The sequence below is a fragment of the Orcinus orca genome, chromosome 18, assembly GCF_937001465.1.
Source record: "Orcinus orca chromosome 18, mOrcOrc1.1, whole genome shotgun sequence".
NCBI lineage: Eukaryota > Metazoa > Chordata > Mammalia > Artiodactyla > Delphinidae > Orcinus > Orcinus orca.
This window is the reverse complement of record NC_064576.1, coordinates 63012305-63036987: the sequence shown is the minus strand read 5'-3', so window position 1 is coordinate 63036987 and position 24683 is coordinate 63012305. Positions and strand designations below refer to the sequence as shown.

The 24683-nt window shown below is 39.1% G+C and overlaps 1 protein-coding gene across 1 annotated transcript in view; it reads left to right on the top strand.

Annotated features, from left to right (window-relative positions):
* The window catches only part of LOC101285789 (serine/threonine-protein kinase Nek5), a 47331-nt gene that overhangs the window by 15996 nt on the left and 6652 nt on the right, over window positions 1-24683 (top strand). The window contains exons 4-18 of the mRNA XM_049701332.1: window positions 4174-4271; window positions 6300-6383; window positions 6467-6537; window positions 7597-7683; window positions 9557-9611; window positions 10893-11093; window positions 11172-11253; window positions 12981-13093; window positions 15091-15275; window positions 17893-17959; window positions 18801-18917; window positions 20010-20096; window positions 21626-21718; window positions 23976-24056; window positions 24282-24350. Coding sequence (XP_049557289.1) covers window positions 4174-4271; window positions 6300-6383; window positions 6467-6537; window positions 7597-7683; window positions 9557-9611; window positions 10893-11093; window positions 11172-11253; window positions 12981-13093; window positions 15091-15275; window positions 17893-17959; window positions 18801-18917; window positions 20010-20096; window positions 21626-21718; window positions 23976-24056; window positions 24282-24350 — 1490 coding nt within the window. The remainder of the gene's footprint in view (window positions 1-4173; window positions 4272-6299; window positions 6384-6466; window positions 6538-7596; window positions 7684-9556; window positions 9612-10892; window positions 11094-11171; window positions 11254-12980; window positions 13094-15090; window positions 15276-17892; window positions 17960-18800; window positions 18918-20009; window positions 20097-21625; window positions 21719-23975; window positions 24057-24281; window positions 24351-24683) is intronic.

Genomic DNA, 24683 nt, shown 5'->3' with positions numbered 1-24683 from the left:
AACAATGGCTAGTGGGAAAAAAAGCAGATTTAGAGCCAAATGATGCTCATCGACCTGAATAGTTCCTTCAAGATGGTTCGGCCATGATTAATCCTGCATCAGTCAGTGAATTTCTTCCACTGAAAGCCCGTGTGAGGCTGAGTGAGTTAGATGCTGGTGGAAGGGAAGGAAAATGGAGCCCTTTTCGCTTAGTTTCCTTCCTTTGATTTCCCCATGGTTTTGAAATTGCCATCCCTTCATTGCTGTGGCAGCCCTTTCAATGACTGAGCTAAGACAAGTATTAATTCTCCCAAAAGTAATACATTCCTGAAAGCAACTGATCTCTAGGTAATCAGGGTATGTCAGGAAACATCTCAAAACCCTTCCTGCAATAATATACAATGGAGAAAAGACACTCTCTTCAATAAGTGGTACTTGGGAAAACTGGACAGCTACGTGTAAAAGAATGAAATTAGAACACTCCCTAACACCATACATAAAAATAAACTCAAAATGGATTAAAGACCTAATGTAAGGCCAGACACTATAAAACTCGTAGAGGAAAACATAGGCAGAACAGTCTATGACATAAATCACAGCAAGATCTTTTTTGATCCACTTCCTAGAGTAATGAAAATAAAAACAAAAATAAACAAATGGGACCTAATTAAACGTAAAAGCTTTTGCACAGCAAAGGAAACCCTAAACAAAATGAAAAGACAGTCCTCAGAATGGGAGATAGTATTTGCAAACGAAGCGACCGACAAGGGATTAATCTCCAAAATATACAAACAGCTCATGTAACTCAATATCAAAAAAACAACCCAATCAAAAAATGGGCAGAAGATCTAAATAGACATTCCTCCAGAGAAGACATACAAATGGCCAAAAAGCACATGAAAAGATGCTCAACATCACTAATTATTAGAGAAATGCAAATCAAAACTACAATGGGGTATCACCTCACACCAGTCAGAATGGCCATCATAAAAAATTTACAAGCTAAATGCTGGAGAGGGTGTGGAGAAAAGGGAACCCTCCTACACTGTTGGTGGGAATGTGTAAATCAGTGCAGCCACTGTGGAGAACAGTATGGAAGTTCCTTACTGGTACAGCTACCATATGATCTAGCAATCCCACTCCTGGGCATATATCCAGAGAAAACCATAATTTGAAAAGATACATGCACCCCAATGTTCATTGCAGCACTGTTTACAATAGCCAGGACATGGAAGCAACCTAAATATCCATTGACAAAGGAATGGTTAAAGAAGATATGGTACATATATACAATGGAATATTACTCAGCCATAAAAAAGAATGAAATAATGCCATTTGCAGCAACATGGATGGACCTAGAGATTATCATACTAAGTGAAGTAAGTCAGACAGAGAAAGACAAATATCATATGATATCTCTCATATGTGGAATCTAAAATAATGGTATAAATTAACTTATTTACAAAACAGAAATAGAGTCACAGATGTAGAAAACAAACTTATGGTTACCGAGAGGGAAAGAGGGGGGAGAGACAAACTGGGAGATTGGGATTGACATATACACACTACTATATATAAAATAGATAACCAATCAGGACCTACTGTATAGCACAGGGAACTGTACTCAGTACTCTGTAATGGCCTGTATAGGAAAAGAATCTAAAAAAGAGTGGATGTATGTATATGTATAACTGATTCACCTTGCTGTACACCTGAAACTAACATAACATTGTAAATGAACTATACTCCAGTAAAAAATTTAAAAAACCCAACAAAACAAACAAACAAAAAACAAAAAAACAAAACCCTTCTTGGACTCTCCGGTCTTTCCTTCATGGCCTCTTGTTCTCTCTGCCTGTGTGTGTGCAGACTTCTGTTGTAACTCTTCTCACGTATATTGACTGATGCCCCGTCTAGACTGTCACCTCCTTATTCAGGAAGGATAGCTTATTTGCTTTTTATTCCTAGCACAGCGTTCCTTAGCATGTCTTCAATAAAAGTTTGTTGCTGAGTGAACGGATCTGTCCCTTTAAGAGGGGAGGTGGACCAATGGAAGTGTTCTGTGAAAGAAGCACTCGGTTTGTGAATGAGAAGCAACCAAGGGCAGATGCTGTCAGGTTACCGATAGCGCCTTTAAAGTTGGCTTAAGCCAACCTAGGTGTCCATCAGCAGATGAATGGATAAAGAAGATGCAGCATATATACACAATGGAATATTACTCAGCCATAAAAAGAAACGAAATTGAGTTATTTGTAGTGAGGTGGATGGACCTAGAGTCTGTCATACAGAGTGATGTCAGAAAGAGAAAAACAAATACCGTATGCTAACACATATACATGGAATCTAAAAAAAAAAAATGGTTCTGATGAACCTAGGGGCAGGACAGGAATAAAGATGCAGACAGAATGGACTTGAGGACACGGGGAGGGGGAAGGGTAAGCTGGGATGAAGTGAGAGAGTGGCATGGACATATATACACTACCAAACGTAAAATAGATAGCTAGTGGGAAGCAGCCGCATAGCACAGGGAGATCAGCTCCGTGCTTTGTGACCACCTAGAGGGGTGGGATAGGGAGGGTGGGAGGGAGATGCAAGAGGGAGGGGATATGGGGATATATGTATACGTATAGCTGATTCACTTTGTTATACAGCAGAAACTAACACACCATTGTAAAGCAATTATACTCCAATAAAGATGTTAAAAAAAATAATAAAGTTGGCTTAAGCTACTTGGAAGAAAGAGGTAGCAAATGATAGATATTTGGCAAGAGATTCTGACGTTGAATGAATACTTAATAATTACAGGGCAAAATACTAGAAAGATTAACACTTGCTGATAAGCCTCCTTTTGTGCGATCATTTTGTGTTCCTTAGATGTTTTTATGAAACCACTCCACAAACCTTTATTAAGCCCCTTCCACGTGCCAGGTACAGGGAATACAAAAGTACTAAGTATGGAGTCTGTCTTCAGGGAACCCGCAAACTAGTGGGAGAGACAAACAAGTTAGTAGAAGCCCTTATTCTAACAAGAACCCATCTGGTAGTTGTTTGGTTAAAGAAAAAAGCTGATTAAGCAGGAAGTCATACAAGCTTATTTTAATCTATAAATACAAAATCATTTGCCAAACTTCTGATGTAAGACCAAGGCCTTGTCTTTGATTATGAGTCCACCAATTGGAGTTCGGAATCTTCTTTCGTACATAGGGCTCCCCCCCACCCCCAATTTATAATTTCCAATTTCCTTTCTTTAGACTGGAGTAAGAATTTACAGGTACTCTCTGTGCCCAGTCTTATGAAAGCTTCCCTGTTATTTTCCACTGCTTCCACCCAACATTTAGGTCAGTGACTTTTTTTTTTTTTTTTTAGCTACTCACTTTTACTGAGTCCTCCACAGGATTCAATGTAGTTTTTGTAGAAATAATCACATCTTCCTTTTCCTATTCATCTTTCATCAGTTGATGTAATAATTACAATAGCAAGTATAATTGGCATAAACAAATTAGGGAATGAACACAATGATCTTGGTAAGAATCAGTGGGAGCAGAGGTACCTGGGCATAGATGAGTCCAGAAGCCACCAGGGTAACCTTGAGCGGACAGTGGTCATGAAGAGTGCCCTTCAATCTAGTGAGTAGGTCAGGCAGAGGTCAGTTAGAAGCGTGTCTACTGTACTCAACAACATGGTTGAATAAGCCCCATATAAATAAAAGTTTATGCCCAAATTCAAGGGTGTATTAATTCTTCCTGAGGTGTTGAAAAAGATTCACAGCTGCTTTTTTATAGCAGATTTCCAATCTCCTGCAGGAATGTATTAAAAATAATTGCTCTCATTTATTGAACTCTCATTATGTGCAGGTATTGTTCTAAGTATGTGACATGGATTAAAAACCATTGAAAAGATTAAATGAGGAAAGATAAAACAATCCCAAGAAGAGTTTCTATATTATTATCTCCATCTTACAGATGAAATAACGAGGCACAGAGAAATTAAAATAACTTGCCCAGAGTCACAGAGCTAAGAAATTTAAGTGGTGAAGTGGGATTAGAGCCCAGTCCATCTCGATTCTACAGCCAGAGTTTTAAACTATTATGCACTGCATTTTTCTGCTATATTCTCCACCTTCTAGAACTTAAAGGCAAATAATTAGTAAATATTTGAAACCCATCCAGCACTGAGTGATGCCTTTTCTTATAGAGAACAACAGGCTGTTTATTGTGATGGAGTACTGTGATGGAGGGGATCTCATGAAAAGGATCAAAAAACAACGGGGAGTGTTACTTAGTGAAGATCAGGTAAAAAACTCTTCTAATTTGCCTTTTAATTTATATTGGGGGATTAAATTGATAATGTCATAAGTAATAGGCTGTTTATATGAAGCATGCTTTGTGGAAGAGAAATACAAACTATAAAATAATGGATCAGTATTCTTGATAGGTCTAGCCTAGGACATGTTTGCAATTGAACTTAAATTGAATCTCGTTTTGAGAGTGAACTTTGCTTCAGAAAGAACCGTGTCTGATTTTTGGACAATCTCACGTAGGATGCCTCTGAGATGAACCTTCATGGCGGAAAAAAAAAAGTGAATGTGGATGTTCCTCAGCCATTTAAAATGTGATGTATTTATAGCTTCACTTTTCTTCCTTTTATCGTTGGGTACTCTGTTTTAAAATAGCTATCCCACTTTGCTAGGGAGGATAGAAGCTCTTCTTAGCAATGGCTATGTAGCTTCATTCGCTATTAAGAGAGAGGAGAGAAAAGGTGAAGAATAATGGCCTCAGGTCTCATTTTCTCTTTGCACAAACACATTTTTCTTCTATTCTCTGACCTCCCTTTGATACCCTCTTGGGAGTTGTACTCGTGAAGGAGACAGGTGTGTGGGGTGGGGACTGAAGAATTGGACTCAGGGCCTGTATGATTGATGGGAAAGGCCACGGCCTCAGGCAGGGCACAGGAATGGCCCGCCATCTTTATTTAGGGCATTTGTTTCTTCGTTCTCTTTTAGCATTTAAGAGCATCAGGCCCAAATAATTTCCTCCTAGAGTTAAATTGAATGTGGTGGGTTTCCCCAGTGGCGCAGTGCTTAAGAATCCACCTGCCAGTGCAGGGGACACGGGTTCGAGCCCTGGTCCGGGAAGACCCCACATGCCGCGGAACAACTAAGCCCGTGCGCCACAACTACTGAGCCTGCGCTCTAGAGCTCGCAAGCCGCGACTACTGAGCCCGCGCGTGCCACAACTACTGAAGCCTGTGCACCTAGAGCCCATGCTCCACAACAAGAGAAGCCACTGAAAGAGAAGCCCACGCATCACAACGAAGAGTAGCCCCCGCTCGCCGAAACTAGAAAAAGCCTGTATGCAGCAACAAAGATCCAACGCAGTCAAAAAAAAAAAAAAAAAAAATTGAATGTTGTGAATGTATGAATGATTAAAGAATCGGTATCTCTAACCTCTGTAAATTTAATCAAGCATTCTCCCTATGCTCATTTACATTATATATTAAATTCTGTATTTGTAGAAACCCTCCTTTCTTCCTATCTAGGTATTTTTTTGCCGCATTTAATAAAAATACTTTTCTCTACACAATTTCAAACCACATTTCCCGTTTGGGGGAAAGAACTAAAATTACAACTGAATCTTAGCATCTGGAATGTAGCTTTTTTTTCTGTTGTTTTCCTCTCTGTGTATAATTTGGTGGACAAAGAATCAGTGAAATTTTAGAGTCATTTAAATAAATCTCTATAGGTATAGACATAGTTTAATAAAGAGGCTCATGGCCAGCTAAGAAAATCATATCTAAGAAATAAAATTAAACTTTAAAAAGTTTAAAAGTAAAATATTTCTTAGTTTTATATTATATACTTGTATGTTGATATTTCATTAAAAATTTTAATAACCTCACAGATTCTCCACTTCTTCCTCTTTCTCTCTTTGCCCTTGACACCTTCCTTCCACTGAAAAGGAAAAAGCAGTGGCACTAGGGTTATCAGGAAACAGAGCTGCTTGTCTACTCTCCTGATGCAGTTAGCAACCCAATGTTAAGAAAAGAGAAGATCATGACTTGCCTCCCTCTCTTTCTTGGTTCTGTTTATCTTTCTCTGTGTGCAGTGTTCCTTTTCATACCAACACATTTGGATTGCCTTTTCACACCTCCATGTTTCTAACTGTAAAAAGAAAATAGTACGATAAGATGGTATACCTATTAGCTTCATTCATATAACCACACACACAAGTATATTATTCCTCTCTTCTTGTATGTTATCATGAAGACATTTCAGTGATCACCAGACTCCTCACCAGTTTTGTTTCATGTTCCCTCTACAGATTCTGAGTTGGTTTGTACAGATTTCTCTAGGACTGAAACATATTCATGACAGGAAGATCTTACACAGGGACATAAAAACACAGGTAACAGCTCAGGGACAAAATCAAGACAGATCTTTTGTTTTCTTGAAATATCTCCAGCAACATAGCATTTTCTCCACTTACAGAACATTTTCCTTAGCAAGAATGGAATGGTTGCAAAGCTTGGGGACTTTGGTATTGCAAGAGTCCTGAACAAGTAAGTACTTTTTAAAAACACTTTCTTTCTGATCGTAACAGCCAAAATATGTATTTTTAGTTATCATGAATTAAGATATTAAGAGCTTGGTTTCCCAGTAATTTTTGATAACTGTTTATATAAGTGTATTAAATCATTCAGATGCTACTTCGTCTGAGATTAAAATTTGCGGGTAGATAGGAGAAGGATGGTGGCGATGTATAGTGTGATATAAGCTGATCAAATGAGATGGGACTGAAATGCATATAAAGCTAGTGAGCGTTTCGTGAAACAGGCAAACTCACACGTGCTGGGGGGAATGTATTGATGCAGCTGTTTTGGAAGACAGCTTGGTGGTAATAAATATCAAGAGATTTTTAAATGTTCCATTTCTGAGAATTTATTCGAAGGGGATAATTTGAAATCTGGAATAACTTAGATGCCTAATAATTGGGAAATGGTCACATTTCATAAAACTTAGCACAGCATGTACCTGAATATTATAAAGCCATTAACATTTATGATTTGGAAGACTTCTTGATAACGTGAGGACAAACTTTGTTATATTAAGTAAAAAAAAAAAAAGGAATTCTGAATTTTAAATACGCTATGATCTCAGCTATGTGGAAAATATGCATGGAAAAAAGACAAGAAGGAAATATGTCAGCATTTTAACCTAGTTGTTTGGGGGTTTTAAGAGTCTGAGTAAATTTTTTCTTCTTTATTTACTTTTATGTTTTCCAAATTTTAAATCATGAGATTGCATTACTTTAGTCACTGGAAAGAGGGAAGTTTTACATGTGAGGGTTTTGCAATGTAACAATGGTACCTCTTCATGCAATCTTTAAGCCATACAATTTTTTCTAATGTGTAGATTTTGGGGAGGTGAATTATAAGCTTAAAAATCAATGAATTTTATTACTATATTATTAATATACAGTGTTTTGCTTTATTTTAGTATGTGAATACATCAAATTTTGTGTCCACTTTTATACTTTTTTCTTGCATGTATGTGTATGTCTTAAGCCCTTTCTTCAGTAATACACTGTGTTATTTTATTATTTAATATAATTTTGCTAGTACCATGGAACTTGCTAGAACTTGTGTTGGAACGCCTTACTACTTGTCCCCAGAGATCTGTCAGAATAAACCCTACAACAATAAAACGTGAGTTGCTGACTTTTGGTTCGAAAGTCGCAGTAAAATCTGGTGCATTCTTTCTTATGGTGCTTTTGTAATTTCATTTTCTCCACCTGTGAAGTGAGGCTCCCAGTGACTGTCTCTGACCACTTCAGTGTTCTCTGAAGGTTTTGAACTTATTTAGAAAAGAGACATTTCTTTTGAAGATGCCAGTGATAGAAAGAATAACATTGAAAATCGCAGTCACTGTGATGTCCATCTGTGTATTTGATTCTCATGCTTTCTAAGCCCTGTTTAGCCTGTTGCAGGAAAGTGCTGTAAATGGGTCAGAAGACGGTGAGGCTGGTGACTGAGTACTGGTTTAGCAGCCAGGAATCCTAATATTGACTCAGTCGGCAATTGCACCAAGTCAGTCCATCTCTGTGGGCCTCAGTTCCCCTACCTGCAACAAAGAGAGCTGGTAATAGTTAAGGCGTAGGTAGACAGGTAATTGTTAAGGCATCTTCCAGCTTTAAAATTCAGCTGGCTTTTATGTATGTGGTACCAGAGCGTACTGCCAGGAATAATAATATTAATAGACACAGTGATAAAAGATGAAGATGAGGTAGTTTTTACTTCCATGGAAGGAGAAGGAAAAATTTTCACTTTTCAAAGCTGTCTGCCAGTTGAACCAGTTGGCCTTGCAGGAAGACTGAGTTTCTTTGTGGAGTTAATATCTGTTTGTTTAGGAAAATACCCAAGGGATATTTGGCTGTTTTACTTTGAAAGAGAGGGCAAAGCCCTAAAAAAGAGTGGTAAACATTTCTCCACATAGTGAAAGAGCAGGCATTTCTTGGAGACAGCCTCTGACTTAGAGAAGGGGTTTGGCCTCAAGCTGAGCAGGAATGCAGCTTGTGTAGCCGGGGTAGAAGGGCAGGCTGTCCAGAGCAGAGCACAGTGCTACATAGAGAGACCCCCTAACTCCGCAGCATTGCTTTGTTTCCTTGTACTGCATTTTTAAGGATTTGAGTCAACATTTAAATATGCTGGTCTGATGCTTTCAATAATTGGAAGATCCTAGCAGTAATTGTTATGAAACCAGATTCATTTGCCTGATGAACAGACAAGCCAAATGCTGAGGCACCGAGGTTTGCAACAGAGAAAGGGTTTATTCACAAGGCAGCCCAATGAGGAGACTGGAGTACAAGTCTTAGATCTGCCTCCCTGAAGGTGAGGGGCTTGAGATATTTATGTGTGGTCTTCGGCGTGGTCTTAGGCCTGGGGAAGGAGGATTGGAGGTAGGGAAGAGGTGAGGTAACTGGTGTTCTGGATACACATATCTGAGTTACCTCCTTCATAGGATGCATGTTCAAAAATGGAGGTGTTTAGCATGATCAGAGGGTGGTGTTTTGGGCCCTCTGAGGTCAAAAGGTCATTCATTGGACACCTGCACAGGCCTAGTTTTAGCACATTTTTTTCAAGTTCATTGAGTACCAGATACTCTGGTCATCACTTAGTCTAACTTTGGTTTTGTCAGTAGCCTTGAATAGAATATTCCTTTCTAAATCAACCAGATGTCACCCTTTGAATCAAACAAATCCATGTTTGAGTTCTGCCTTCCTCCTCCAAATTGCTCAAGATTCCACACATGGACGCATTTTCTTCGAGCTCATCACATGAAGTAAATATTGAGCCATCAGATTCAGCAAAGCCTCTATACCTTTTCTTTGCTAGGATTCTGACAAACTACAAATTTTCCCTCTAGTCTCATTAAGAATTGATAATGTACTGAAAGCATTTGTGAAAACTCGTCAACCTATGTAAAACTGTAAAGATGCACCAATATAATGTACTGTAAGGATAGAGGTTTTCATTGAGAACTACTGATGTTTCTTAGCCTGTCAACTCTTATCTTACCCAGGGATATTTGGTCTCTTGGCTGCGTCTTATATGAGCTCTGCACACTCAGACATCCTGTAAGTATATTAATCGTCAGATTAATCTTGAACTACATAAATGAAATTAACCTCTTGAGAGGAAAAGGTTAATGTTTGGTTTTATTAGATTGTTAAAAATTATATGAACAAGCTGTTAACAAGAATGACAGCTCCATATATACTGACATGGAAAGATATCCAAGCTATATTATAAAGTACACAATCCAAGTTGGAGAATAGTACAGGTAGCATATTTCCATAAAAATAAATTATGTGTGAACGTATCAATACATAATCAGCAAAGGGAAAAGGTGCATGGGGCGAAGATTGTCGGAAACCAGGCACAAGCTTCCAAGAGCCTTTCCCAGTAGATTCACACAGGAGGCACTGATTTCTCCAGCAACAAGTTGTGACAGTACATGTGAAATGTAATCTACCAGGGAAGCTCATTCGAGACCCAGTGTCCAGGGTTTTTGTTGGAATTGGTCATGTAGGCACCTCTGCCTAGCAAGTTCCAAGCTTCTAGATTCCCAGGAAGAAAGCAGGTATTCAGCATAAACCATGTTGTTTGCACAATGTGGGGAAAAAGAGAGCCACTGGGAACATTTTGGGAATGGTGAGAACTCTCCTGAAATCCGAGTTCCCAGATGCCAGCCAAGGGCCAATGTAAGCAGGCCTTTCTAAGGATAGCAGTCTTAGACCATCTATGTTACCTCTTTTGTACACAGCTGTCGTTTTGTTGTTATTGTCATTATTTTCAAATAGTAAGTGTCAGATAGTAAGTGTCTAAGCCAAACCTGATCTTTTCTGCCACGCCATTCTGCCCAGCATTATCATTATGTGTAAATAATGATGATTTCATACAATGGAATGTTTTCTGGTTTATGAAGAATTTTTGAGGAAATGGTTTATGTTATATTAATTTAAAAAGCAAGATATAAAATTTCATATTGTTATGATCTCAACTTTGTAAAATAAACATTATTTTTAAAAAGACTAGAAGGAAATATACCTCTGGGTGGTGAAATTGTATGTATTTTGCCTGTTTATAATTTCCTATACTTTCCAGTTTTTTAGAATGAGTAAATATTTTGATACCAAGAAAAAAACTAAAAAAAACCTTTTTTAAGTAGGATGACATTTCATTGAATAACCGCCTACAGTATCTACTCATGAAAGATTAGTTGATGAAAACAGTTCAGGGTAGACCATAGTGCTTCTAATTAAAGCTATATAACATTGTTTTGTTTCTTGATATTACTTTAAATACTAGCATTGAATTTTTCTCTGATTTAGTATCACCATTCCTTGTCTTTTCAGTTTGAGGGTAACAACTTACACCAGCTGGTTCTGAAGATTTGTCAAGCTCGTGTTCCCCCAATATCTCCAAGGTTTTCCCATGACCTACAGTCCTTAATATCCCAGCTCTTTGAAGTATCTCCCCGAGCTCGACCATCCATTAGTTCCATTTTGAAAAGGCCATTTTTAGAGAATCTTATGGCCAAATACTTGACTCCCGAGGTGAGTTTTGAGGCGATTCTGTTTGGATTTTGACAGAGATTTTTTACTAGCAGGTCCTGACACACTGTTTGATTTTAGGTCATTCAGGAAGAATTCAATCACACCCTCAGACATAAAGCAAGATCGTCTGCTTCTCGACCTGCTGAGAAGGTGGTCCCAGGTAAGAATGATTTAACCATGCTATCAAAAAACATTTATTGTGTCTCACGTAATGATTTATAATATATGGCTGATAACTTTAGCAGAGAAATTCCTCCAAATATGTTGAACATGGACATTTAAAAAATATGGGCAGTATAAGCAGAAGAAAAATTATCTTGTCAAGTGGTGACCTGGGGGCGTGCCTGTGTATCTAGTTTATGCATGACCTGGAGGATTCATCTCCTCTCTTCTCATCAGTCCGGAAAACTTGATGAAGCAGTGGATTTGCTGATAAAGAGATGCTCAAAGAGGTAGAATCTAAACTTAACTTTTGTGTAGGGAAGGGATAGAGAGTCAAAGAAGGTTCACAGACAGACATGGAATCAGGAAATGAAGCTTATTTTCCTGAAATAGAATGGACTGGCGATTAAGAGTTCTCCTGCAGAGGCCTGTTGGAGCTGAAGTTAGGATCTCGGACCTAACTGGTAACAGTGGGAGAATGTTATTATGTGATCCCCAAAGAAAGCAGCTGATACTTTATGGTAGTGATAAATGGAGCAGCAGTTGTAGTGGTGGAGTTAGGAATCAGCTGATGAAGTACTGTGTGTGTGTGTGAAAGAGAGACAGACAGACAAACATTAAAGAGAAAAATTACTAATTCAATTGATAATTGTGAAATAAGAGCATCAGGATTTTTGGCCATAACCAAGTGTCTCAACTTTAAGGATGAGAAGTAGAAAATCTCTCCAAGGAATGGATAATGGGGGAATATTATCCACTGTGATGGAGAAACTAAAAGTGAGAAAAGTTATAAAGGGAAAGTGAATTAATGATTCTGCCATGTTTAATTTCGTTTGCCATCGTTATATATTAGTCTAGATTGAGCATATTTAGAAAGTAGATAAGTAGAGGACGAGAGAAAGTGTATTGTCTACATTTCTAATATAGGACAGATAGGAAAACAAGAACACATTTTTTTTTCTATTTATTTTTGGCTGCGTTGGATCTTCGTTGCTGCGCGCAGGCTTTCTCTAGTTGCGGCGAGCTGGGACTACTCCGTGTTGTGGTGCACAGGCTTCTAACTGTAGTGGCTTCTCTTGTTGTGGAGCACGGGCTCTAGGCGCGCGGGCTTCAGTAGTTGTGGCTCGCGGGCTCTAGAGCAGAGGCTCAGTAGTTGTGGCGCACGGGCTTAGTTGCTCTGTGGAATGTGGGATCTTCCCGGACCAGGGATCAAACCTGCTTCCCCTGCACTGGCAGGCGGATTCTTAACCACTGTGCCACCAGGGAAGTCCCAAGAACACATTTTGAAGGTGACAAACACAAACATATTCGAAGACCTACTCATCCATTTCAAACAACAATGCAACATGAATGCTGTGGCCTGATAACCCAAGCTCTGATGACTACATTTAATTACTTGTAATTAAATTAATTTAGTTAATAACTTAATTACTAAATATGCCATTATGTTATGCATATTGTTTCCATAAATGTTAATTCCCCAATTTTTAAAAAGTAGTGCTATATATTACTGGAAATATGTAAGGGAACACTGGAAAAAATGGTTTCCTCCATTCAAAGAAAATGTGTAGTAATTTTCCATCAGCACTTCTCTCCATGGGTATAAATGTCTCTGGTTAAAGAGAGCTTACTGTGTTATGAAATACCTCTTATACTCTCACAAGCATAATATTAATGATGTGGAAATTTTTTAAAAATTAAGTTGTTTTATTTTGGTTAAATAAGATTTTAAAATGCAGAAAGTGAGATTCCAGGGAAAGTGCCTGCCAAGATCAAGGAGGAAGGACATATATAGAAATGAATGGAGACCGCCAGCTGGAGCCCAGAAGCCCGTATCTGTAAGTCATGCTAAACCCTTCCTCTGTTTTTTTTTAGTGGATGGCATATTCTACAGAACTACTTGCACATGTTCATGAGGTACAAGGTCATTACTTTGGGGTTCACTAGTTTTGTGCTTGTAATAAAATTCTGTAATGAACATTAAAGTGGTACTTCATGGGACGGCTTCAAGTTGTTATTTTTAACAATGCTGTATTTCCTTATAAGTATTCCATACATTAGTTTTGGTTTTCTTTTTATAATTCAAATTCTTTTAATTTCTTTAAGTAAATAAGGTTTTTCTATATAGGACAAGTGAGTAGCATAGTGGCGGAAAACATGCATTTCATACTCTTAATTCTGATGTTACATATAATTGAGAAATTTTTATTATATAATCATTGATTTTTTTTTTCCCCAGAGTTTCTTCATGCCAGTTATTTGAATCCACTTCAGCAGAATGTTGAATCTTCTAGTTTATGCTAGTGAAATGCTTCTGGTACATAAAAATGGCTATTGTATTTTACTTGAAAAATTGTATTTTAAAAGAAGGCTTATGGTAAAAAAAAAAAAAGGCGGCGGCTCATGGTATAAAGTATGTTGTGATTTAGAATACTCTGTAGCAAACCCTGTAGGAGACAAAAAAAAAACCAAAAACAAACATCTAAAAGACTCATGGATGGATGGGGTTAGGCGAACCCATTGACATTTTCTTAATCCTTTGAAAGTTTCTCCTAATGCAGTGAAATGAATGGGCCTGCACAGGAGCCACCTCTGATGTTCTCATTACCATTTGGGACTTTAGAGAAAATTCTAAAGAAGCTGTTTTTTCCTTCTAATACTTTTCTCTATTTCTAGCCATTTTTCAAGTAATTAGTAGTAACTTCTTTGTGTTGTACATAGGCAAACATTGTAAAACTAAGAAAACGACTTCACACTTTAAAAGATTTTTAAAATAAATATACAATCTATGTTTAGACTGATAAGGAAAATTATATACATTTACTTTAATATTTGAATAGAATATATAAATGTGCCATTTTTGTAAGTTAAAGATGGTTAAATATCTACAATTCCATGTGGTTCATATGTATATATATATGAGCCATACAGCATGAAGAAGAACAAAGAATGTAATGTGTTACTTCTTTACAGTGAGTAAATTTCAGTTTTAACCACTTGTTTGGTTATTCGTATTTCCAGTTATAAGTTCCAGACCTTTCCAAAGGTTTGATCTTCGTTTTTTCTTTTGTTAGCAAGTGTTAAGTGGACAGCATGGTCACCATAAATTGACCCTATCTTGCTATTTAGCAACAGGGTCTAGACTGGTTTTCATATGTTAATCTGGTCTGATTCTTGTCTTCCAGCTCAGTGGCCTCTACTAAGGAATGCTAAGATAAACATTTGTTTCTGGTTCTCCTCTCATTCTGTTCTGGTTGGGAAGGGTGGTGAGGCATAGCTTGAGATGGTCATAAGCTGGTCACAGCTGTTACATGACTTTCCTTGTGTTTACATGGGAAGAATTGACTCTGAGTGATTCAGCATCTTCTTTCCTTCCAGTCATGTTGCCATTTTGTATTTAGTAAATTTATCAGAACCTAAACGTTTTGCAAATCCCCAAATCTGTGAGTTGCACAATACAGTATTCTCCCATAAAGTCTAGTAAGGTGTAAATAAATTTATGAAAAATAAGAAATAATAATGCTGAGTTTAGTTCAGATCTTGGGTTGGATAGATACTCACTCGCTAGGTATTTCTGATACACTAGCCATGACGTATACATGATTCATATTCACACCTTAGCAAAATTATAAACTACTGCACTACAGTACTTAGACTTCTAAAACATTTTTCAGTTCTAGGATTTGGGGATTCTAAGATTACTCAAAAACAAGTCTACAGCAAAAACAAGATAGCTCCAATGCCTTGTCATAGCTATGGTCACTATCAAACTGTCCGTTGTTATAGACTTTAATCATGTATTTAAAAAATATCTCTCTTCTTTTTAATTCCTCAGATAAAAATGGTAGAAAGGCCCAAACTTGCTGCAGTATGTGGACATTATGATCATTATTATGATCAACCTGACTTGTTGAGGAAGAGAGCCAATGGACAAAATTACCACTATGTTCCTCAAAAAGATACCAGAGTTGAGGAGAATTATAATCAGGAAGAAAGCCACAGTCCATCTTCAGGTCAACGGTAATGTCATAGTCTACTTAAACTTGGGTCCTCTGAAAATAGTTTGCTATATCAACATTTATTCTGAAGTCCTTCCAAATTCTCCTAAAACATCTGGAAAGAACTTCCAGACTCTTCATTTAAAATACTTAATTCACAGTTCCCTTGACCCTTTTTCATCTTAACTTTGATGTAGCTAATCTTATTCATGTAGCCATTTGACTTTGGGAACAGATTAATGCTCTTGAATTTTTAATGTCTTTTCTTTTTCCTAGTAAATTCCACTATCCGGGAGTGATGAAAATAGTTGTATATGTGTCATTTTCCAAATATTAATATTATTAATATTAATAATAATTGAATTGTAATCAAATTATAATTTGACACCTACTGAAAAGTGAAATATATTTCATATAGCATTTATATTCTTCGGATTTTTCAGAATATGGATGTATTAGAAAGAAAATAATATAATTATGGTGTACTTTCAAAAAGTTTACTCCATAACAAATTTCTACAGATCTACAATACTTGTTATGGTTTCTTTCACACTGATGTCAGTGTTCTATGATCAGAATGATTGACACCCATCCACAGCCCTGAAGACCTAAGTCTGAGGGGCATGTTTTAAAAATGCTTTTGCCATCACACTTTTTCTTTCAGTGTTGGGAATTTGCTAACTTTTGGTGTCTGTGGTTATTTATTGTTGAAAGTTTGGACAAATAATGAAACATATGAGTCTATATGATGGTGATCTCATCAGATAGCTAATGAACATTAGATAAACAAGAATATTAAAAGAATGATTTCTCCAGAAATGCGTGATGGGAAAAGTAGACATTTTATTTTTAAAGATATTGGGTGCGGTTATGGTTTTTTTCCATCTTCATAACATATTTTTAATGACCTCCATGATCATCAAAAGTTATGTGTTCCATTCGTTCAAATTATAATATTCATATAGGACTCAACTAATGAATGACATATTTTACATAAGAACTAGGTACAGGCACAAAGCTCCCTTTCCCTTTTCTCAGCCACTGGGAAACTGTGTCTTCCACCCTTTGTCTAGATATGAGAGCTGTCAAACTATCAAATTATTTTGATTATGTATGATTGTATCTCCCAAACTCTCACATAAAATGGTAGAAAGGTCCTTCTCTTCCCTGTATGCTGCTGCCCATCATCTTACGGTGTTCCAGGATGCCCCTCTGATGACTGGTAACCCCTCCTCACTGTTATTCCAAGCCTCCGCCCAGCTTTCTCTCTATCAGAGCTTCAATTCCATGGGAATCAAGTCTTGATGTACTCGTCTGGAGGAAGAAGAACCTATAGAGGGTTGGGGAGAGAAAGAAAGACAGAGAGAGAGAGAGAGAGAGAGAGAGAGAAGAGAGAAGAGAGAAGAGAGAGAGAGAGAGAGGAGAGAGAGAGAGAAGAGAGAGAGAGGAGAGAGAGAGAGAGGAGAGAAAGAGAGAGAGAGGAGAGAGAGAGAGAGAGAGAGAGAGAGGAGAGAGAGAGAGAGAGAGAGAGAAAGAGAAGAGAGAGAGAGAAATAATGTCTCTTGAACAGCCCCTGGATGACTGAATAGTTTTTCTCATGGAGATAAGTTTCTGAGAGGAGTGCTGCATGTTAGCCCTCACCTGAGTCAAGCACAATCAATGTGTCAGACGCTGGTCAGGAACCTTCACAGAACTTGTCTCTTCTAATCCTCACATCACCCCCTGTGAGATTGGTATTGTGCCCATTTTACAGATGGGGAACTAAGGCCCAAAGACCGTAACTAGCTTATGATTTCATCATATTTCTGAACAACTGATTTATTAACTTGACTCTTCAGAAACTGGGGACCACTCATCCTGATGTGCCTAAAGGAGTTTCTGAAATGGCAGTTCTGTCTTTGGAGCCCAGGAAGTTGCTAGAATTCCAAAGAACTTTATCACTAGCTCATACTATGATCTGAAATGTGGTAGTTTTTGTTTAGCAATCTGTAATTATAGAAATTCTTGTAGGAAATTCTGAAAAAAAGGTAAATATCTAGAACATAGGTACAAACCTGAAAATGGTTTGACTAGAATTGACCAGAATTGTGCTGGAAAAACACTTAAACATTTTGAGAGATGGAGAAAGCCTCATTTCTTTATTCATTAAGCATTTGTGAGCCAGCGTGAGGAGCAGAGGTGAAGGGAGGGGCCCCTGTCCTGATCTAAGGAGCTCAGAGTATCGTGCAGGCAACAGACGAGCAGCTATGAGTGCAGTCAGGGTGACAAGGCTATAGATTAGATACCTGCACACAGCATGAGAAGACCCTGCTACGGGTTTTTTCTCTTTCCCTTCGACATATCATAGACTATGGGTGGACTGATTCCTGCCCTGAAGAAAAATCATTGTAACAGAATATTTTTCGGTTCTATCCTGTCCTGTATCCCCAGTTTTACTGTTCTCTTTACCTCCCTTTCTTCTGGATTTCAAAGCTGTCTTCTTTTCCAATGTACACATTCTGTAACTTTGAATTACGTCTCGAACTCGGAACGTCACAGGTGAATTGTGATCTCATTACAAAGCTGAAAATTCGCTTGTCGAATTGGTGCCTGTGATGAGTTAAAATTTCTACTCAGGCTGAACGTTTGTATTTCCTAAGGCTTGCTGAGTACCTTCAGAGGAAATGTGAAGCTCAACGACATAAGCTGAAAGTGGAAAAGCAATTGGTAAGGAAAATACCAAATATAAGAGGCCATCAGGAATTTTCTAATGCTTTCTCTGTTCACAAATATTCATGGATCCTGAAGTCAAAGTTCATTCCACATAGATGATTAAGACTATTCTCCACTTTCCCCGGTTTTTAATAGCTAAAGAAGATTAATGGGAATAGGCTTCAGTTAGGGTCTGGGAAGCCTAGTCCCTTCCCTGGCTCCATCACTTGCTATGTGACCTTAGGCAGGACATGCCACCTCTCTGAACCTCAATTTCCTTTTCTATAAAAGCTGTAGATGGGCTTCAAGGTCCCTTTCAGTGCTGCAATTCTTCGATTCTATTTTATTAGAATTCTACACATTTTCAAAGAGGGATTACTGTATTTTATTTGAAATGAAAGTTAACCTTTACTCTTAAGTATAGTGTCAGAATTCTGGGGCTGAGCGAGCTTGGATACACCTCCTATTTGTATTGCTCTTATTTTGAACAGCTCAAAAGTTCTAATTCTCTTCCCCTACCTAATCTCATGCCCCAGGGGTTGCTAAACTTTTACAGGACTTGGATTTCCCAATTATAATTTAGCAGTTCAGAAAATGAATCTTGGTGTCTCACATGGTAGCGTAAAATATTGATTTGCTTAGACTAAACAACAGAAATTGTTTTATTTTCTTTACTTTTTAAATGTTTCACACTTAAACTAAGAAAATTCTACTGCTCAGTATAAAAACAAAACAAAACTCCCAAATACTGAGATTGATGATATAATTATTGTTTAAAGGATGGGGGTCAAGGTCAAATCATAAGATGTTTCCAAAATGCAAGTACGCTTTCTAAATTATTTCATTCTAATAATAGGGTATTCGTCCATCTTCTGCTGAGCCAAATCACAACCAGAGACAAAAGCTAAGAAGTAATGGGGAAGAGCCTGGATTCCAGGAGCTGCAGTTCAGGAGAAATGAAAGGAAGGAGCAGGTTTAAAACTGTCTGCTTCCAGGGCTACCGTTGTACTTCTCTCATTGTCTTTTGTGCTGTAATGGGATGTTGCTTTTAGCATCTACGGTGCACCTGAGAGAGCCCGTTACACAAACACTTTTTGGACACAGTGGTGTGACGCGCCATGCTGGGGTTCAGGGGAGAGAGAGATATGTATTTCACCTTCTCAGAGAATGCAGTGTCGATGAGTTCATAAGGCTTTTTACCTCAGATTGATAAAGTAACTGTCCATCCTGAACATTTTTGAAATTTGTATTAGTTCCCTAGGGCTGCCTTACAACAAACCGGGCAGTTTAAAATAACAGAAATTTATTGTCGCACAGTTCTGGAGGCTTGAAGTCCAAAGGGAAGGTGTCAGCAGGGCCACACGCCCTCGAAACCTGGAGCGGAATCCTTCTTTGCCTTTTGTTAGCTTCCGGTGGTTGGTCCATGATGTTCAGATGCCCTGGTTTGCAGAGCCACAACTCCAGTCTCTGCCACCGGACATGGCATCCTCCTGGTGTGGCCGTCTTCTTAACAGGACACCTGCCATATGCATTAGGGACCCACTCTGCCCCAGTGTGACCACATCTTAGCTTAACTACTCACATCTGCAATGACACAGTCTCCAAATAAGATCACATTCTGAGGTCCTGGGGCTTAAGACTCCAACGTATCTTTTGAGTGGGGGGACAAAATTCAACCTATAACAGGATTATATATAAAGTAATTGTATGTCAGTAATGCATTTGGGGTTATATATAAAAATGAGATTATCCCAAGAGGCCGTATCCTCACTGGGGAGAAATACCACAGCCAAAGTGTAAGGCAGATTATCATTTTCGGGAGCAACGGCTCTTCCCTTACTATATATCACACATTTCTAAATTCATAGGCTGTCCTGGGGACTTCCCTGGCAGTCCAGTGGTTAAGACTGTGCGCTTCCACTGCATGGGAACTACGATCCTGCATGCTGCGAGGTGCGGCCAAAAACAAAAAATAAAATAAAAATAAAATCATAGGCTGTCTAGAGATTATTCTGTCAGGTTGTTCACAAACATTTAACATTTCGGGATTGGGATTGCTTTCCAGGAATACTGGAAGCAGCTAGAAGAAATACGCCAACAGTACCACAACGACATGAAAGAAATTAGAAAGAAGATGGAGTGTGAACTGGAGGTAAATAAATTCATTCTTCTAAAGGAAGCGTTGCTCTATTGATTCAGAGCTAGCTCAACTGAGCAGGTATTAAAAGTAATGCTCTTCTCATCGAAAAGATAAACTTTATCATGCAAACTTTAAGTAGGAAAGCTGTCAGATTTAATGGAAGCCTCACTCTATTATGGTTTACTTGAGGCTGCACAAAGTGCTGGGGCTGCCAGTCTCAGTTAAGAGCGGCTGTTATTCAGAGTATGGTTGATCATCTTCCCCATGAATCAGTCAATAAGTATTGACTGAGCAGTACTTTACTCGGGAACTGGATTAGATGCAGGAGGTAAAGTTCATGCCCGTTGGGTAGGAAAAGAGACGAGCATTTACTGAATTCAGCTATACTGGAATAGTCTCACATGCAGGGGTAAGATTTGAAAGGCCATATAAGGCAACATGTGAGTGCAGTGGAGATGATTTTTGAAAAATCCCTTGAAGGTGCCACCCTGGAAACTCGTTCTTCCAATTCTCAGATCATTGCTTTTTCAGTAGAGCTCCAGATGAGATAGCTGGCCCGTGTCTGGAGACCACAATGCATGAAAAACACCCCCATGTTTAATTAGAAACACCCTCAGCGCCCCGGAATGTTCCTCCTATGACGGGCTGGTGGGCACCAAGAGCAGCCGGGGACACAGCCGGCCTCTCGTCTCACACGCACTTGAACTACGCACTCATTGTGCAGAACCTGCCCACACTACTGAAATTGATCTTTCCCTCTCACCCTGCCCCACCCCTGAGGGCATACAGACGAACTAATATAGGTGCAAAGAACATATGGTACCATTCAATTGTATGCACTGGGCTCTGAACTAGAGCTTTCACATACATACCTCCTTTACTTATAGCAGAAGTTAAATAACTCACCCAAAGTCACTTAGATATTACAAGGCAGACTAAATAAATATCTGATTCTAAAACCTCTACTCTTTCTAAATAGTTAAATAAATAGTTGGAAAGATATGAAGCAATGATCCAATAAGGCTGAATCTGGTTAAGCCTCGTGAGTGCAGGGGAGTGAAGATGAGTGGTACAAGCAGGTGGAGGATTTTTCTGGAAGAAGAGAGATGGGGCCAAAACTGGGTCTGAGAAGAAGAGTAGAATTTGGAGAGGCAGAGCTAAGGAAGAGGGCATCTGAAGGAGCCACGCAAAGCTTCATGGCAAATGCCGTGGGCGGGGGCAGGCTGGATGTGCTTCTCCCCAGAGCAGAGGTCTGGTTAATGGTGGGGAGCCTCGTGCCATCATCAGCCCCGTTTTTAAGACAGGTCTGCGATGGGAAGCCTGCATCCAGGGAAGATGGACGGCAGACTTTTCTAGAGAGCCCAGGAGAGAAGCACTTGGGGGATACCAAAGGGAGCCGTAGAGAAAAGAAGCCATAAGAGAGCTCTCTCCAGCCATGTCCTCATTAGATCCCATTCAGGTCTAGCGGGGGACATTCAGAAAGTGGCCTTCAGAACTGACGCAGAGCCAATCTTGTTGACTGTGTATAATTTATGTTGAAGGAAGACTCAAAAATAAGTCATAAAACATATTTGGTGAAGAAGAGTGACCTGCTCATCCACCAAGAGGCACCTGAGGAAGAAGCACCTGTGCAGGTGATGGTTGTTGTTAGACGATGCTGTGTTTCCCAGGGAGTTCGCTCCAGCCCGCTGTTCCTGCCCCTCCCTGTGCAGTAGAATCATGTGGGAAAGTTTTAAAAAACGGAAACAGGGACTTCCCTGGCAGTCCAGTGGTTAAGACTCTGTGTTTCCACTGCAGGGGGCACGGGTCTGATCCCTGATGGGGGAACTAAGATCCCGCGTCCGCGGCCCAAAACAAAACAACAACGAATAATCAAAGTCAAACACCTGGGCTCCAAATGACCTGGGGTGGGGCCAGGTGTCCCGTTTTCAAGAGCTAACTGGTGAGCTGGTGCGGCCAAGTTTGAGAACTGCCTGCAGGAACGTCCTCTGGTGGCGTTTGAGTCCGAGCCTCAGAGCATCGGTCTGTGAATCTGACGGTTAATTTCTGTTTCAAAGTTATCTTTTTGGCATGAATAGGGAACCGGGCTGAGCTGAATTATCAAATGGTTCTCAAAAGACTCTTCTTTTCCTTCTGGGAGGTCTTTCCCCTTCATCCTCAAGGTGCCCCGAGGGCTCGACTGAGGGTAGGTCAGAGGAACCCATGCTGAGCGAAGGCTGAACAGCCTCCCTGAGTGTTTTGCTTTGTGAAAACCTGGAGACCTTCACAGGAGGCGGTGCCGAGAGCTCTAAAGTGGACTGAGGTTGAATTTTCCACCCAGTGGGGTGGATGGGGCTTAGGGGTCTAACGTAGCTGTATTTTAAGGGAAAGAAGGCAGTATGACACTTCTCATGCAATTGAGACAACCAGACTACACAATCAAATCAGACAGCCAGCCTCACAGATACAAGTAAGACACCCAGTCACGTCCTGTTTCAGAGCGTGTAATACTGCGAGGCAGGAAAACACGCTTCCCAGGGTTGCAGGGCAAACGACTGATAAAAATTCAAACTGACAGATGCGGTGTGTGAAGTACGTAGACGAGGCAGTAATTAATTCTAAGGGGGAGGTGATAGGGACCTAATGTGAAATGGTGGAGAGAAAAGAGCATTTACACACACACACACACACACACACACACACACACAGAGACTCATAAGTTTCTGGTTCGGAAGGAATAGTACATTTTACCAAGATGGGAAAGAGTGGGGAGCAAGCTTCTGGGGGAAGGGCACTCGAGAACCACTTTGGATGTGCTGAGTCAGGAAGATCTGAGAGATCACATCCCTGCTTCGCTTCGGAGCCTTTGCCCTGCTTTTCCCTCCACCTGGAACACGCTTTCCCCAGACCTTCACAAGCCAAGGTCCAGCACCATTCCAGGGCTTAAATCAAATGCCACATAGGCTTTTCCTGTATTACTCTCGTCTGCTCTTCGTTTCCTATGCTACTACCCTGTTTTATTTTCTTGATAACATTTAACACCTTCTGAAATTATGTCATTACTTTAACTCACTTATTACCTATCTTACTCCAGTAAAATGTGAGTTCCGTGTCAGCAGGGACCTTCTGGTCACGTTCTGCACCAACCCATTGTGTAGGACAGTATCTGGCCCGTAGTGGGTGCTCAGTATGAAACTGTGGAATGAATATTAAAGTGAAGATGGTACCAAACAGGGAGCCGAATACGTGAGTCTGAAGCTCAGAGGGGAGGAGAGATCAAAACTGAAGAGACACGTTTAAGAGTCATTGCATAAAGATGGCATTTAAATTCATGGGAGTTACTGAGACCCCTGTGTATTAAGGAAGAGAGGGGCAGAGGGCCCAGGACTGAACCCCGAGAAAGCTCAGGATCTAAAGTTCACCCCTTGACCATTCCTTTGAAATGCTTGTCAGTACTTCTATAGTCGTCTCCTCCTCTTTCAAATTGCCCATCAATTTTTAGAGCCCCGTCCTTCCTTTATACTGTCATGAGCTGTGCACTTTTTTGTTTTCCTGATTAAGATCATAAGTGTTAACGGGATCTTATAGTCAAAATTATGTTTTTGAATTAGATTAGGTTGTATTGGACTGTGATAAACATTGTCACATTATAGCATTTTACCTACCCACTGCAATGCCAGTGTTAAACATATTATTATTTCACGTTAATGGACACTGTGCCCAAGTTGTTAGTGGACTGTTGTTAACTTTCCTTTGCAAAAGGTATGTTTTCATTCTCAAATCAATCATCAGATTCATTCAAGAAATCAAATAACGTAAACAGACCCTGCTGTGAATTCAGGGGTGTTGTGAAAATGTAATTGTTTGATCAATATTATAATGCTAGATTTTAATTTTTCTCTAAATGTTCAGGATATTGATAGAGACTTGAAACAAATTGGACTTCAGAACACAAAGGAAAGTAAAATTCCGGAACAAAAACATAAAGCTAAGGTAATAAACATTTTGTCTTAAAGTTTCATTTTAAAAATCTGGCTGGGGATCTGCACCTTGCAATCTGGGTTGCCTCTAGGATTTCACCCCTACTATTTTATGGAATTACCTTATTTTGTGATGTTAGACTAATGGTTTTAAGTATCTGTAATGTCAAGTTGGGAGTTGTAATTTTAAGGTTTTTATTGGAATGCGAAACAGATTTTTTTTCTTGCTTTCTTCTAGAGAGGGATAAAGTTTGAAATTAATTTAGACAAATGTATTTCTGATGGAGACACCCTCCAAGAGGAAGAGGTATGTCATTAAGTAAAATTCTATTAGTAGGGATGAGAAAATGAGTGTCTTAATAGCATGTTTCATGAACTTTTCCCGTAGAGGGTAGGGAGCATTTTCTAAAATCTTCCTAGAAGGATGTCTGGTGTTCAGACAAGTCTTCCAAAATATTTTTTATCCTTCCATTCTTTTTAAACTTGAGATTATTCCTATAGATGGATTATTCCATTTTAATTTATTGTTCTATTATAAAGGAGCTATTTTCCTCATAATAGTAACTTTTAAATTATAGCCAGATTAAAATAGAAGACATAATATATAGTCAACAACTAATACAGTCACCTAAAACATATG